Consider the following 15,065-nt stretch of genomic DNA (forward strand, 5'->3'; position numbering starts at 1 on the left):
TATCTGCAATATTAATGCATCACTGTCAACTGTCATAAATTTGGGGGTTTGTTTTCCAGGGTCAAAATGCTTGTAAGACACTGATAATCCAGACAGTCCCAGCTAACTGAAAATATACATCATCTTACTATTCTAGCAGATATTGCTAGCTGTGACCCGAGTATGATAAAGATGCCCAATAGGAAGTGATCTCCAGTGATCTCCCTGGTCTGTGAAAAAGGCAGAACCTATTTTGAGTAACTTCTAGCTCCTGTGGTTGTGATAATACAATACTTCAAACTTCAAATAGAATTAATCTTCAAAAGTGCTGAAAGCAAAATTTCTTTAGTAGAACCATCCTCTCTTGTACACGCAACTTGGGCAGGGGTCTGAATACAACTTGCATATGTGGGTTCTTCTGAACTAGACAAGATTAGGGTTCATTTGAAGTTACATCATAAAATAGATGAACAACCTGCCCACAGACAAAAAATGTACAAGTGAGCAACAAAACCAAGGACATTCTCAGATCATTATACATCCCTGTTTTTTATATATAGCCTAACAGTCTACCAACTTGGGAGCATACTCAGTCACAGATCCATACAGACAGGTTTCTAAGTTAGCCTGAAACTTTGATTTTCAACTTACTCATGTATTGGGAATGTTGTGATCTGTGTGAGCATTTAAGATAAAGCCTATAATGGCAGAAGTGAAGCTTTGGAGGCATTCTCTCAGAGCCTCAAGGAAGCTGTTCATGGTAGAAACCAGAAACATAAAAGTCATAGCAAAAGAACCCTGTACATAATAACCTTATAGCCTTTGAAAGAGAAGGAATCTTGTAACAAGCATCTCTGGACTATCAGAACATATTCGCAAAATAAAATGTGGTCTCTCCAAAATTTGGAATACATTTTAAAATTAAAAGTTTGCAATGAAATGTTATCTGCAATTTTCATACAGATTCTTTTTTACTAGAAATTGAAAATGAAAATTGCTTTTGACTCTTGAAAAACACAGAAAATACTAAAAAACACAGAAAAATGCAGACAGATGAAAAAAAATAAATGAAATAAATTGTTAGTTCATACCTTAAGTTCCTCGGTTTGCTGTTTCACTGTTTCCAGATCTGTTCCAACTGGGGACATAGATGCTAACTTGCTACCAGCAATGTCTACCCAGTCAAATATTGCCTGAAAATCACAGCATGAAATTGAAGCGTGAGCAGAGAAATAGTGTCATAACTGAAAGTTGTATTAAGTAAAATATCAGAATTCCTTTTTGTTCTCTCCAGAGAACAATACTGCTGTGTTCTTCTTTGAAAGAAAATAGCTTTCTTCAGTGAAACCTAGGTTTCTTTGCAATACAAGGGATCAAAAATTAACTAAAGTATTCCACCTTACAAGAATGTACATGCTGCAAGACTGAACTTATTAGCAGTAATATTCTGCCAGTACTATTCATGCTGAATAGTACTCTACTTCTTGAGTAAAATCAGCAATTTTTATGAATACCCTAAAAGGTAAATACAAGGCAAACTCTGTTCTACAGTCCTTTGGAGCAAAGGTGAAGACTGTAGCTGAATGAGAACACACTTTAAATGATGATTACAAACTTCCTTTGAAGGATAATGTTACCTGTGTAAGGAACATGACCCATTCAGCACATATTAGACAGTGAAGGGCTGTAACCAAGCTTGACTGAATCTCCGTAGGATAATGCAGTTATCACTTTAAAAAAACAGAACTCGTCTCCCCAGTTCCGAGGCTTTGTGGGTACTTTTGCTCCTGATGCAATGCAGAACAACCTCAAGAATACTCCACTTACAGATTAAGAACAGCTATATCAAGCTGGGTAATTGTATAGGGGGAAAAATCACCTCTGCTTGGCCCTTTTCCTCCTGCCCATTATGTGCGATTCATTACGGAGAAAGGCTTAGGACGGCTTGTCAGAGCTGCATACTGCTTCACAACTCCTTGAGAAAAGGAGACCTACCCACAAGAAGCTCAACAGCATGAGACAGCTGCAGCTAACAATCTGCTGACAATAACTTTTCATATTGTCTCCTGAAATGAGCATAAAGAGGCATTTAAATATGGTTCCTTCACAAACTACCAAACTTGCAGGATGTCCAACGTGCAGCCACAGGAAATACAAAGCACTTAAACCAATGGTAATGTTCCTAACGTAACCAAACAAGTCAACCTCTGCACAGTATGAACATAAGAGAATTTGGAGAAAAATACATAGAGAGGGTGCACTGGAAAACAAGCATGTTGCATTATTAGGGAGTGTTCTGCTGCTTGATCTGCACTGAACACACAAGCAACTACCCTTAGTGTCATGAACCAAGACAGACAATAATTCCACTGAGCAAAAAAATAATTTTGCAAAATCTGACCATGTTTGGAATCTTTTCAAGTGTTTCAGTCTTCTAGCCATTCACTGACAAAAGATGAGGCATGCCACTAAGCCAAAATGTGCAAAGAATATGCAAAAAAACCCCCATAAAACCTACCCTTGAAAAAAAACCAGCACATATAGAGAAAAGATATCTTTAAAAAAAATGCTGGAAAATTTACCTACAGATTTTAAAAGTGAATCATCTTTTAAAGTATTGTGATTGGATTGGAAACAATATGTTAATGATATTTTTACATTAATAATATTTTTTGCTTAAAATATTCAAACTTAAATATTTGACTTATAGAAAAGGTAGAATAAAATTGAAGTTCTTTCACTGTCCTCCACTCAAAGAAAACAGCTGCAAGTGAGTACATGGACCTGTATTCTGCTCCTTTCAAATCATGTAAATGTGTCACAACTCCAACTCGCCTATCATGAAGTACTGACTATTACAAGAAAAGGTGAGCAGGATTACTGTGAGTTTGTGCAGTATCAAAAACCTCTGATCTCATCAATAAACAAGGGGACGTTAATTTCAAATCTAAGCATAGTGCAATATATGAAGAACTACATGAAGAAAACAACCCAAAGAGATTTATTCAGTAATGCAAAAAAACCCCAAACTCTAAACCCAACCAACCCTGAGAAAAAATATCTGAAGAAAATAGTCGTTATAATCAGAACGATACAATCACACCGTGTTTTTTACTATAACTCCATTAAATCCTATTGACTCAAGATTGGGTTAGCTATATCACACCTTCTTACCTGCAGTCCATCTTGGTATTGAACAGCTGCCTGCATAGCTTCAACAAGCTTATCCACTCGTTCTTTCCATGTTTTGTTTAAGGCATCCCAGGCAGAATTCAGCTGCAAGTAAGTGTAATTTACTCGAAAGAATTTTACTGCTGTATAATGTGCATTCACTGGTTATTCACCAATCAATAACATCAATAAACTAAGCATGAATAGTTCATATTCATTCCATATTAACACTCTCATTCTCCCTATCACTGCATAGTTAGTTTCCTTCAGAATACAGTAGAGGTTCTGGATTACAAAAGCTGTAACCTTCAAAACTGATTATTGAATATTTTTGTTTTATTAACATAGGGATTATAGTTAGTATGGGAAATACTATTAGGAAATCATTTGGAGTGGCATCATTATAAAAAGGTAGCTTAAAAGAAATGTACATTGCTGAACATTAGAGAAATTTTAAGTACTCTGTAGTCATCCAAACAGGATTGTCTCAGTTAAGATGTCTCACTTGGCATAAACCAGATATATCTGAAATTTGTTCTAGCATTACTTTTGCAAAAAGTAGCTGTCTGTTGTATTAATCAGTGAGTATTTTTACAAAAAAACCCTTTCTGTCTTTTACAAAAAATTTAAGCCATAAACCAAGAAAATAAAATTGGCTGTATGTTCTAATCTAATGTGAGTCAAGATTAATTTCACTGAAAAGCAAATCTTACTTTAACACAAAGGCTTCAGGGATATTTCACTTTTGCCACAGAATTTTTATTTTCAAAATTTGCTGGGGGTGGAGGAGATATACCAATTTCAGCTGAACAAGCATCTAACATAACAGATTTAAGCACCTGCGTTTCCCATACCTCATCTATACTTTTGTTGACAATAGGTTTGTCAGGCTCTCCACAAGCAGCTCTAAGTTCAGAGCCAAGGCTCACAACTGTTTCTAGTTCTTCTTGTAGTCCATCAATTTCTTCTTTAGCAGCCTATAAAGAGAAAAAAAAATCCAACACTGCTAATACTAAATTTAATAATCTATGTACAGCTTGTTTTCAAGACAGAACATGGTAGGATTTGACCTTTGTTTTCTTTAAAGTCACTTGGACTTACAATTGGATGCTTAAAATATAAGCATCCCTTTGCACTGAAATCAACTGACATCAGTCTAAATTGTAACAATGGCGTATGATGTCATTTTGTATGAGATGGAAAAAATAAACAGGAAGTTTTAAATTAGATTTCTTTAATCAGAGTGTTTTCTTTTTCAGAGGTTATCATTGAACCTTCAAATCTTTAACTATCAGCATAAATAATTACAGGCTTAGAGCATAACAGATACAGCATAATACATCCGTACACCTTTCATTTAGATGTTACATATTACTCAGAGAATCTAAAGTATGTATAACTTAAAAGTCTCAGTGACATGCTTATTATATACATGTTTATAAACAGATATGTAAATATAATGACAGGCACATGTTGCATGCTCATTGCAATTAAACACTGATACATGTTATTTACCATAGACTCTTGAGATCTCATTATAGCAAAATTCTATATAATTATCCCTCTTGGTCTCTAAAAAAAATAAAATATTCTCCTCTGGTATTTCATAGTAAATCTCTCTTTTCTCTGCATACTGTAAATAAAATTCTTTATATCAACAAAATATGTTCTACTGACCTCAGCAGCTTCTTGCTGTTGCTTGACTACAGATGGGTCAACTCCAGGTCCCTCCAGTTCTCGAATGAAGTCTTGAGTATCTTTAATAGTAGCTACAAGAGCCATATGATCGCACCAAAACTTTTCAGCTAGTTCCATTACATCCAATAATTTGGCCTCCCTTTCCTCAGTCAAGGTCTGGATGTCTTCCCAAATGAGGACCATTTGGTCCAGTTTATCTTGAACAGCTAAACAACAAAGGAACTAGATTACTACCTTGGCAAACAATTCTTGGCCATAAATCTCTCTACAGTTCTACAGCAGAAACATATGTGTACATTTTAAAATTTAGACTCTAAAATTGTTTCTTTACAGGACTCCTTATAACGTTAAGTGGAAACAACCAACGTGGCCTTTAAAAATAATACAAAGGTCATATCCACAATGAATTATTTTAAACGAATGCTTTGCTTTTATAAGCAGCTTCTCCAGGAGAGCAATCTTCAGATTAGTGGTCATCAGAAATGAAGATTTTTATATGCTGCAGCTTGCTGCATTTCCACTACATGAAGCGTTTCTCAGTCTACTACCTTTAGCAGATATATCCTTATCAGCTCCTTCTGAGCGAGCAATCATTTCCTCCCCTCTCTGTTTAAGTGTCTCATACACCGGCTGAAGTTTTTCCAGTTCCACTGACACATTCTTATTTTCACTGATTTGCTCTTTAATCTTCTCAACCTCTGCTGAAATCGAAGGTGGCTGCCTCAGACGTTCAACTATGCGTTTCAGACTCTCAAGAGTTGGATCTATTTTGTCATGAAACTGGGAGAGTGGTAAAGGACAGAAAGTGGCAGAGAAATTAGAAAAAAACAACTGAAAAATGGCATCTGAAATTCTCCTGAAAAAAGGTACTTTAAAATTAACATATTTAACATCTTCATCCAACATATATATGTGCAACTTGCAATACCCTCCTTCATGGTTCTTCCCCACTTTTAACATCTAAATTACAAAAACAACCTTGCAAAATTGTACTTCTTCTCAGATTTAAGAATTTTACTATGAAGTCTGGGTTCAGTCCTGAGACACTCCATCTGAAGATATTATACATATAGCAGAATCTACTTAAATTTAGTCCTGCATAATTCATACAGTAGTTTGTACCTGATTTTGGAGAGCCATAGCTTTCCGATTTCATAATTTTAGAAAGGTATTTACCTTAATATTAAATACATACATTTTCATATCATACTGGCATATAACCACTGATCAGGATTTGATATGTAAGGTCATTCAAAAAGACATTTGTTAGTGCCCAGGTGATGCTTGTTAGTGCAGTAAAGGTACATTACTTTCTGCAAATAAAAGCACGTAACAGTGAGTATTATGTTCACTCATGTTTGACTGAGCCCGGTAGGGGCCCAGAAACTCAATTACAGCTATGTTAACATGGTTCATCCTTTGATACAGGTGCAAAGTTAGCCTTAACTATATGCTTTTGAATCCATAGAGATTCCTAAAAATATCTCACCAATATACCTCTTTCAAATTACAGAAATTAATAAATTGTGGGTGCATTTAATGATCCTCCAGGATCTACAAAAAGCACTCTTGACTACACTTGGAAAAGGTGCTAGAAAGAGCACAGCAAAACAAGATTACCTTGTGTGAACAAATAGCTACATCCTTTCCATTCAAAGGAATATAGGCAATACAAGTGTAATTACTTTTTCCCACCATACAACCCACTTCAAATCAGACTCTGTGACTAATGTTATGGACTCAGTGTTTTTGTTAGAAGTGTGAATATCATACAAGCCAGCAAAATGTGTTCAGAAAGATAAGTAGCAAGACTGTGGCAACGAATCCTTACAAAAGTGATTAAAACCTGAAATTAAATTGGCAATATTCACGTTTAATTTTAGGACATATATATTATATTTTAAAATTGTCAGTGCATTCAGTGGGCCTCCTTGTACTCGTATTTCAATGAATGAGACAAGGTGTTTTAGAACTTAAAAGGAAGAAAATGGAAGTCATTACAACCTCTCATTCTGGCTCCATAGATTATGTCCTGGCTTTGATACATAACGCTACTTATTATAATTTAGAAGCTGCAGAGTTAAATAATTATTCTTCCAGGACTGTCTAGACAAACATTGACATAGTCATCATAGTACAGAGCCCTGATAATATATATTTACGTATCTTAATAAAAAAAGGAGATTATATAAAATTACATTCTGGGCGTTACAATGTTTTGCTTTGCCATCTGCATATACATTTATGTATATAAAATGAACCTTAAAGTATTGCATAAATAATTAAGTATTTTCTCAACATCTGATTATATTCTAGCTGTTACCAAAGAATGCATTTTTATTCTTGCTTTCTGTACTTAGCCAGTACAACATGTTAATGTCTATCACATACAAAGCAGGGACTCGAATGCTAAGTAAACATCTTGATTTCCAAATGAGCAGCTCCAAACAGGCGAAGGACTCAGCATTTATGATAAAAAAAGCCCCACTGGATCTAGGTCATCTTTCAGAGGCGTGAATAAGAAAGGTGTTTAGAATGACTTTAAGTACAATATAACGTCTATAACTAGCTCAAAAGCAGGATGATGTCTGATGTCACTTTTTTCCTTAGCTTCTTAAACGCAGTCTGCAGGGGCTAGGAATATGACATTAAGTACAATGACCTATATCAAAAATTATTTAGAATGTAGACTTAATGAGAACTTTAAGGTGCATTTCTTTATTTAACATTTTAGACCTGAGCAGAATATAGCACTTAATTCCCAGCCAACAGAGAAAAAGGGGAATTTCCTATACAAATAGCAGTATAGAACAAAGTATTTTTATTCAGGTTTTTGTATGGGTTCATGCACACAGTTTTACTGACTTCTTTTCTGAATTTGGGGTTGAGTAAAAGACTTTTAGCTTGGGTTTAATGACAATTAACCCGATATTTAAAAGTCTCTAGAACACGATACCTAACAAGACTCTATTGAGGTTCACTGCATAGGCTGATGAACCTAATATACGCAGCTTTTACGGACTTGATCTGAACTTTATGCTTATGATGACAACTTGTGAGGTCTAACTTTGCTTGCTAAGTTCTTGTGGGTCTGCAACAAAAACCAAATGCTATTACCACTGCCAAACTACCCTCTAGTTGCATTCGTAACGCACTGTAACTAAAGCTGCCAAGTTCAAGATACAACTATACTCAAGTTAACTCATCAGCAGTGACATCCACATACAAACAAAGCATCAGCTAGTAACAGACCAGCGAAACAAATCAGAATAAAGTGAAAATAAAATCCCACATTTTTAGACCAAATGTTCCTTTTTTTAACTTCAAAATTAAGAAGCAGTAACATTTTTCAACTGCAGCAGTCATAATACTGACCAATATATGGCGTTATAACCCCTTGATAAAAAGAAAAATCAATGCCATAAGCAGCGATATGAACATTCACAGGCCATTAGATTGAAAAATACAGCTAAAACAGCAGTTTAGTCTTGATATATACATTTAAAATGACAATGTCTGTGTATCTTTCCATTTGAATGAATCCAATTATACTTTAAACTTAAACTGATACCTGGGTACACTGAGAAATGGCTTCATCCAGTGCCAGTGCTCGCTTTTTGACATCTTCCTTAATTTTACTATAAAGGGTGTCAGCTGCCACATATTTCTCTTGGATAGAAAAACCTTCTCCTGGGCTCAGCTCCAGCAACTGAGGCCCAGTTTTGTTCATCTTATCTATATGAGGCTTGTGTTCAGCGATCAGCTCACGCAGTTGCTATAACAAATGAAACAACTTATCAGTTTCTTAGGCTTGCACCACCACATTACAGCTGTCTACACTTTTAACACATCCAGCTGGCAAGAAATTCCAAACAAATACCCTTCGTCCTAATGTAAAGCACAAATAACATCAAAGTTAGCGACTGCTCTGCCAGTGATGGCTCCCATTCCAACACAGAGCTATCCAGGCATGAAACATCACAATTAGAGATGCACTGGAAAGGTCCGTGCAATACTCTTGTAGGACATATGATTACAGGTAAAATATAAGATACTAACAATGCCTATTATGCTGGCAACAGACACTCCCCATCATATTTAGTACCTATAATGACAGAAACGGCAACCATATTCCAGACATGTGCATAACACCACCACGTATATACTTTTCATGTTGGTATTTGTCACTTGGAGCAAAGCCTTCCATTGAAGAACATCACAGAGAGAGGTACTGGCATTGCAAGGACATAAATTCAAATTATCCTTCATTTAAGAGGAGGAAACTAGCACAAGGAAAGGTCAAAGAAATCAGTGAAAAGGACAAAAGGACAAGGAAGACTATCAGCAGAGATCTATCAACCTAGTTTAGTAATCTCCCCCTCTGGCCACAAGACCCCTCTCTGTCCTCACACAGTGCTATTACTTAACTGACACGAAATTTAACAAATAATTAATAAGTAAATTTAATCTGATCTCGGCTGTCTACTCCCTCTCATCATCCACCTTCAAAGTAAGTCAAAACTGTGCAGAAGACCGTGCAGAGGCTTGTGGAAGTGAAAGGTCACAAGATGTCCTCCAACTTGCCTAAGGATTTTGGTTTTGTTTCCTTGCACCCATAGATCTGACAAAAGAGAAAGGTTTTTTTGTGGGAGTGGCCTGATCCTTCCCTCCGGTTTTATTTATTTTCTCAGCTCATTCCTCCCTTTTCAGAAAAATCCCCCTGTCTTGTCAGGCACTGTCCCCCCTTGATGCTGTGAACTCCACGTGTTTCTATCCTATAGCCCCTGTGCAGGAACATGAGAGGCAGATGCTCTGTTCCTCCCAGCTCAGAGTTTGTTTAAATTAATGAAGACACAGAAAAGGGCCTATATCACTCTTAGTGTAAATAAATCCTCTTCTATTCAACTAAGGGCCTTCCCTTAAAAAGAAATCCTGATACTGGCTTGCTTACTTGTTCTTCCCCAGAAGAGGAGGGGTTGAAAAGATTGAAAAGACAGCGACCATGATTCTCCACAGTCCCCTGATGACAAAACAGCAATAAAAATACAACCCCCCCTGATTCTAGCTACTTACCAAGAATGTAACTCTATTTGTACACCTTGCAACAAGAAAAATGATGTTGATTAGCAGAAAAGAGGAAAAGGTGAAACTAAGAACAGTTTGAAAGTTTTTACAAAGTAATTTTGTGTGTTTTATTTTTGCGCACAAATATATGATTTGACACAAGGCCACAAGAGTGCACATTTCTGGGTCAAAACCTTATGCTAATGTTCTGCCCACAGCTCAGTTCAAACCGAATTGATTGCATGTTACTCACGCAGAATCATGAATTCCATGACTTGGAACAAAGATAGTCATCAGTAAATACATCAGAATAGAAATGTAAGTGAATATAGAAAACTTTTCAATTCACAATCAGAACTTTTTTTTTTAATAGAACAATAAATGATCTAGCCTTCTCCATGATCTACTACTGGGTAAACAAACAATTCCAGTAAATAAGTATTTCAGATCAGATTATGTGTTAAAATTGCCTGACATTAATCTTCTACTTAACAAACAAATCTCAGCTAATGGCATAGCCCAGGGAAAATGCAAAAATAGAAGCTCATCTGCAGGGCCTCTCATGCAAGCAGAATGATTAAAGTAGATGAGGAACAATCCTGTAAGTAAAGCAAGCATGATTTGGTTCGTGGTGACTAATCAAAATAGTTTGTAAAGCTCATGTTATACAGCTAGTCTTAATAGAGCCTGTTTGTTCATTATGGGCATAATAGGACAACAAATGAGTGAACCCAGTGTTTACCAGTACATAAGAGTGGCACATCTTCATTAACTGGTCTCAGAGTAAACAAGACTTTGAAGTCAGGGCTCATCCTATCTAAGCCAAGTCACTTCACTGAAGGCAGTTAAAATGAAAAAACCTAGTTACTCTATGCTCAGACAGGTATCTCCAGTAGCCATACGGGCTTTGCATGCACCAAAACATGCAGGTTTTTAACCTCGGTAGGACACATCTGATTCCATGTAGCCATATATGAAATGTACTAATTTTTACCCCAGATGATTACTCCTCCATGTAAGAAAGCCCATATGGTGGCCAGCCTACAAAACTGCTGCCTCTATTTTGTAATGTTATGGTAAACAATTATTTAATTATTACATAATAAACATACTTGACATGAGAAATGATTATGGGATTGGCTGAACCCAAGCAATCAATTCTTTGCCCTCTAATTGTCCATCCTCCTGGCTCAGCTAAGTTTAGTTCCAACAATATCAACAAAACAAAAGCCAAATTTTTTACATGTACATAAGATCAACATATGTGCGTATTTGTATACAGACAGTACACAAAGGCAGCATTTCACTTTCAGCATGCTGACAGCAGGTACTCCAGTTCTTCAGATAGTCATGTTTTATCTTCTTTTGTTTCTTGCTATAACATCCCACATCCGTTCTGTTTAGGGGTTTGGTTCGTTCTAATACTGACTAACTTTCGTGTGCTCAGTTCTCTCACGACAATGGCATTTTTTCCCCTTTAGCCCTCTCTTATGCCTATACATTGTTTGTTGCCTTCCCCAGAGAATATTGTTTGCACGCGCACTTTGGGAAACAGTAGAGGCATGACTGAAAATGTATTTCTTTTGTATTATTATTTTAAATAATTCTTTTTTCAAAAGAAGTATAACAGTCTGGGTTTTCAGCATTTAGCAGAGTACTTCACAGTTCTAACCAGAATACTACTTGGCTTTTGACACTTTTGTTTTTCAAAACTGGCAAAACGCTTACCCTATGCTCTTCTTGTTGTTGCTTTAAAGTTTCATATTCAAGGGCTGGCGCAGGAAGCTGAGAGATGATTGTTTCTGTTTCAGTTAACCATGGCCAAAGCTCTTCATATGTCTCCCAGAACTGGTTAACCAGCGACTGAGCCCGTTCCAGCTGGAGATTTCTCTCAGAGTTCATTTGACAGACGGCATCATATTTCTGTAAGAGGCTTTCAATTTTTTTCTGTAAAATAATATTAACAAAAAATAGCAATGTATGTTTTTCCACATGTCTATTACCTTCTTTTCTAAACAGTCTTTGATAATTACAGTGCCAAACCACAGTGAACCAAGTTTTAGTTTTGATAATGTTTCTACAGTATCACTGTTTAAGGTGGACAGAATCAATACTGCGGGAGATTGAAAGTACTCTGCCAAATCCCAAAGTAATTAGAACATATTTAATGATATTGATATTTACAAATAACACTTTATTCATAGGGCTTCTAGTCAAGTTGCAAATTATTTGATTGCAGATCTTAGCCCCACTTCCTTACTGAAGATGCTTATCTTCAGTGACACTTGGCAGAAACTTAAGTTTTCCACAGCATTTCTGAATCAAAGCATCGTGAACAATACACAAATATCTGTGGGTTTTTTCTTTACGTCTGGCAAAAGAGTAGGGTATACTGTTGTGCTTGTAGCTTACAAACTTGCAACACAAACCACAAAACATTATTTTCCAGGTTAGCATACATTAATTAATGCGGATGTGTTACCATTAATAATATGATAGAACTACAAGGTTTAAACATTACATATCTACTGTATTTGAGCATGTGATAAAAAAAGAAAGTATCAACTAGCTATACATTTTTTCCTGTGGAAGACTGCCCATGTTATCATTTTTATGAAATATTATATGTGACCGTGCACATAAATGCTAGCCTTGGAAAAACTAGACATATAAGCAAGCCATTGAACATGAAGTAAAGAATCTTTTTTGGCAGAACAAGCTATCCTTTCATTTGTTATGTCTTGCATGTAAATTAAGTATAGAGATGCTATCCAAAGGACAAAACATAGCCTAACCCACAGATATACAGTATTTTTGACAAATATTTAATAGAGACTCACATAAAACTGCTCTCCCTTATGACTACAGTTTCATAGACAGAACATCTCATCTATTTTAAATTCACTTAAGAGCAAATCAAATTTATTCAGCTATCCTGTAGCAGGGCACAATTAGCAAAGTATTGCTGTTCAAGGAGGGTGGTCATTGGAAGGACTAAATTTATGCAACACATCCAGCCTCACCATAATTTAGCAAAAATCCCAACCCTGCAACTAACACAGTCTTAAATGCCAACACAAAAAAATATCTCTGCATATATATATAGCCTCAACATCAGGCTCTGTGTGTGTGTAATAAACAAAGGCAGAAGAATGCTTTCATGGGCTGTGTCAGTCAACAGGATGGAATAATCTTAGGAAGTAAGGCCTACACTGAAGTCAGCTGAAATGAAAGTAAAGATTCACGCTGAGGTGCACGGCCACTGAATCTGGCACAGAAATACGCATGCCCAGAGCATCACTGACCCCAGAGAACTGGGGAAGATAAACAGCCAGATTCCACACACACCACCCTAGATGACTAATACCTATCCACTCAATCGTCCATTGGCTAAAATACTATTTACCATGGATGAAGATGATAAATGGGACTCCAAATTAGTGTCAGGCAACGAAGCAAGTACACAGTGTTTGCTCTTTGAACATCCTGAAGGAAGTAGAGTTATATACAACAGCATTTCTTCTAGCATTACAATCCTCAGACTAGAACCGGCTGTAATTAATGCTTTTTCATTAGTATTTAAGAAAAGACACTATAGGAATCCTTCTACTTACATATTGTCTGCATATCTACTGCTGTAGCTGCAATTTAAGGAACTTTACCTTCATGGTCTGTTTCTCTTCTTCGGTGCACGTGTTCATAATCTTATCCCCAGATTTAACAAGTTCATCTATATTATCTTTGTGTCTCAAAATGTCCATGGTAAAAGCCTTGAAACACAACAAAATTGGTCAGCAAAAGAAAAAACAAAAACAGAGTACGTGGAGCAAAAACTATTTTTGAAGTGCATTATGATGGACTGAAAATTAAATTATGCCAGTACATTTTCTAGATGGAGAGTGTGCAGGCCAATAATTAACATGACAGTTGGAAATGCATTTCTTTTACCTTTTGAACTTGTAGCTGAGCCGTGGTCTGGTCTTGCTCAAGCCTAATATCACCCAGAGACATCAGTTTATTTTCTGTTTCTGCAATCCAGGCAAATTCAGCATCAGCTGCTTGATCAAACTAAACGAGGGAGACATGAATTAGTTCAGTGGTTCTATAGACATGAAATTAGAATGACTGTTTCAAAAATTTTAAAGATGATCAAAAAGCATACTTTTGAATTCTTAGAAAGATAGCAACTCTCTTTCTGCATCACATTTTTATATAAATTAAATCCAAACTCCAAAATTATTCTGAGGGATTACAAGTGTCTTGATTCATAAGTGTGACAAAGCAACAGAAGCAAATACATTTTTACAAAGCCTACAGCTCTCTAACAGACATAAGCAAATTATAATTTCAGAATTTTAACTAGACTGTTTATTTTCATTTTATTCTACATTCACATGTCTTTTCCATCTCTATGTTTATTATTACTGCTAGTGTTGCAATTATCCTAAGAAATAGTTGTTTGATGTTATACTTCTAATCTTAAGAGCTGCTTTGGTATAAAACGATACAGGCAAAACAGTCACAATTCTACTAAGTCAGTGGAAAAACCTCACTGAATTCAGAAAAGATAGGATTTCGTCCAAAACTAGACCTAGGATTAAATATGAACATTCTTTGGGGCATCTGGGTGCAGCCAGTCCTTTTCCTAAATGATTAACTTTTGACTACCATTAGTCAACATTTGAAAGGTTCAGAAATTACCTCAAAGCATTAAAGTAATGAGAGGATTTAAGGATCTGTTTCTTACTAATTTGTGAAGGAGAGCATGAGATCCTGAAAAGAAGTATATGGGGGATGTAATTCTTCTGAAAAGTGAGACCAAATATTAAAAAAATCATACATTCTCTCTTCAAGTTTAGAGGCATGTATCTTAGCACACACATGCTGCAGCACGCAACGGGGGCGGCTTTGAGATTAAGCCATAGAGAAATATTACATGGGATGATGAGATGCACGAAACACTCATTACTGAAACTACTAAGAACTAATTTATGCATTTACATATTTTAAACTGACCCCCACTGCAATTAGCTGAACATTAATATGATTCTGAGTTACTGTGAAAGTCTATCAAGACTTTTTTTGTCATATACCTGCTACTCGCGTTGTTCATACCCACACTTTTCTCAGAAGTCACTTCCTGACCACACTCG

General features: G+C 36.1%; 1 protein-coding gene across 11 annotated transcripts in view; it reads right to left on the minus strand.

Annotated features, from left to right (window-relative positions):
* DST (dystonin) overlaps window positions 1-15,065 on the minus strand; it is a 311,102-nt gene that overhangs the window by 42,729 nt on the left and 253,308 nt on the right. For all 11 annotated transcript variants that reach the window (XM_054822953.1, XM_054822942.1, XM_054822944.1 and 8 more), the window contains 9 exons: window positions 13,861-13,980; window positions 13,575-13,682; window positions 11,641-11,859; window positions 8,420-8,623; window positions 5,397-5,628; window positions 4,828-5,054; window positions 4,005-4,127; window positions 3,154-3,255; window positions 1,071-1,172 (listed from right to left, as the gene is read on the minus strand). In XM_054822953.1, coding sequence (XP_054678928.1) covers window positions 1,071-1,172; window positions 3,154-3,255; window positions 4,005-4,127; window positions 4,828-5,054; window positions 5,397-5,628; window positions 8,420-8,623; window positions 11,641-11,859; window positions 13,575-13,682; window positions 13,861-13,980 — 1,437 coding nt within the window. The remainder of the gene's footprint in view (window positions 1-1,070; window positions 1,173-3,153; window positions 3,256-4,004; window positions 4,128-4,827; window positions 5,055-5,396; window positions 5,629-8,419; window positions 8,624-11,640; window positions 11,860-13,574; window positions 13,683-13,860; window positions 13,981-15,065) is intronic.

Source organism: Grus americana, chromosome 3 (assembly GCF_028858705.1).
Source record: "Grus americana isolate bGruAme1 chromosome 3, bGruAme1.mat, whole genome shotgun sequence".
Classification (NCBI taxonomy): domain Eukaryota; kingdom Metazoa; phylum Chordata; class Aves; order Gruiformes; family Gruidae; genus Grus; species Grus americana.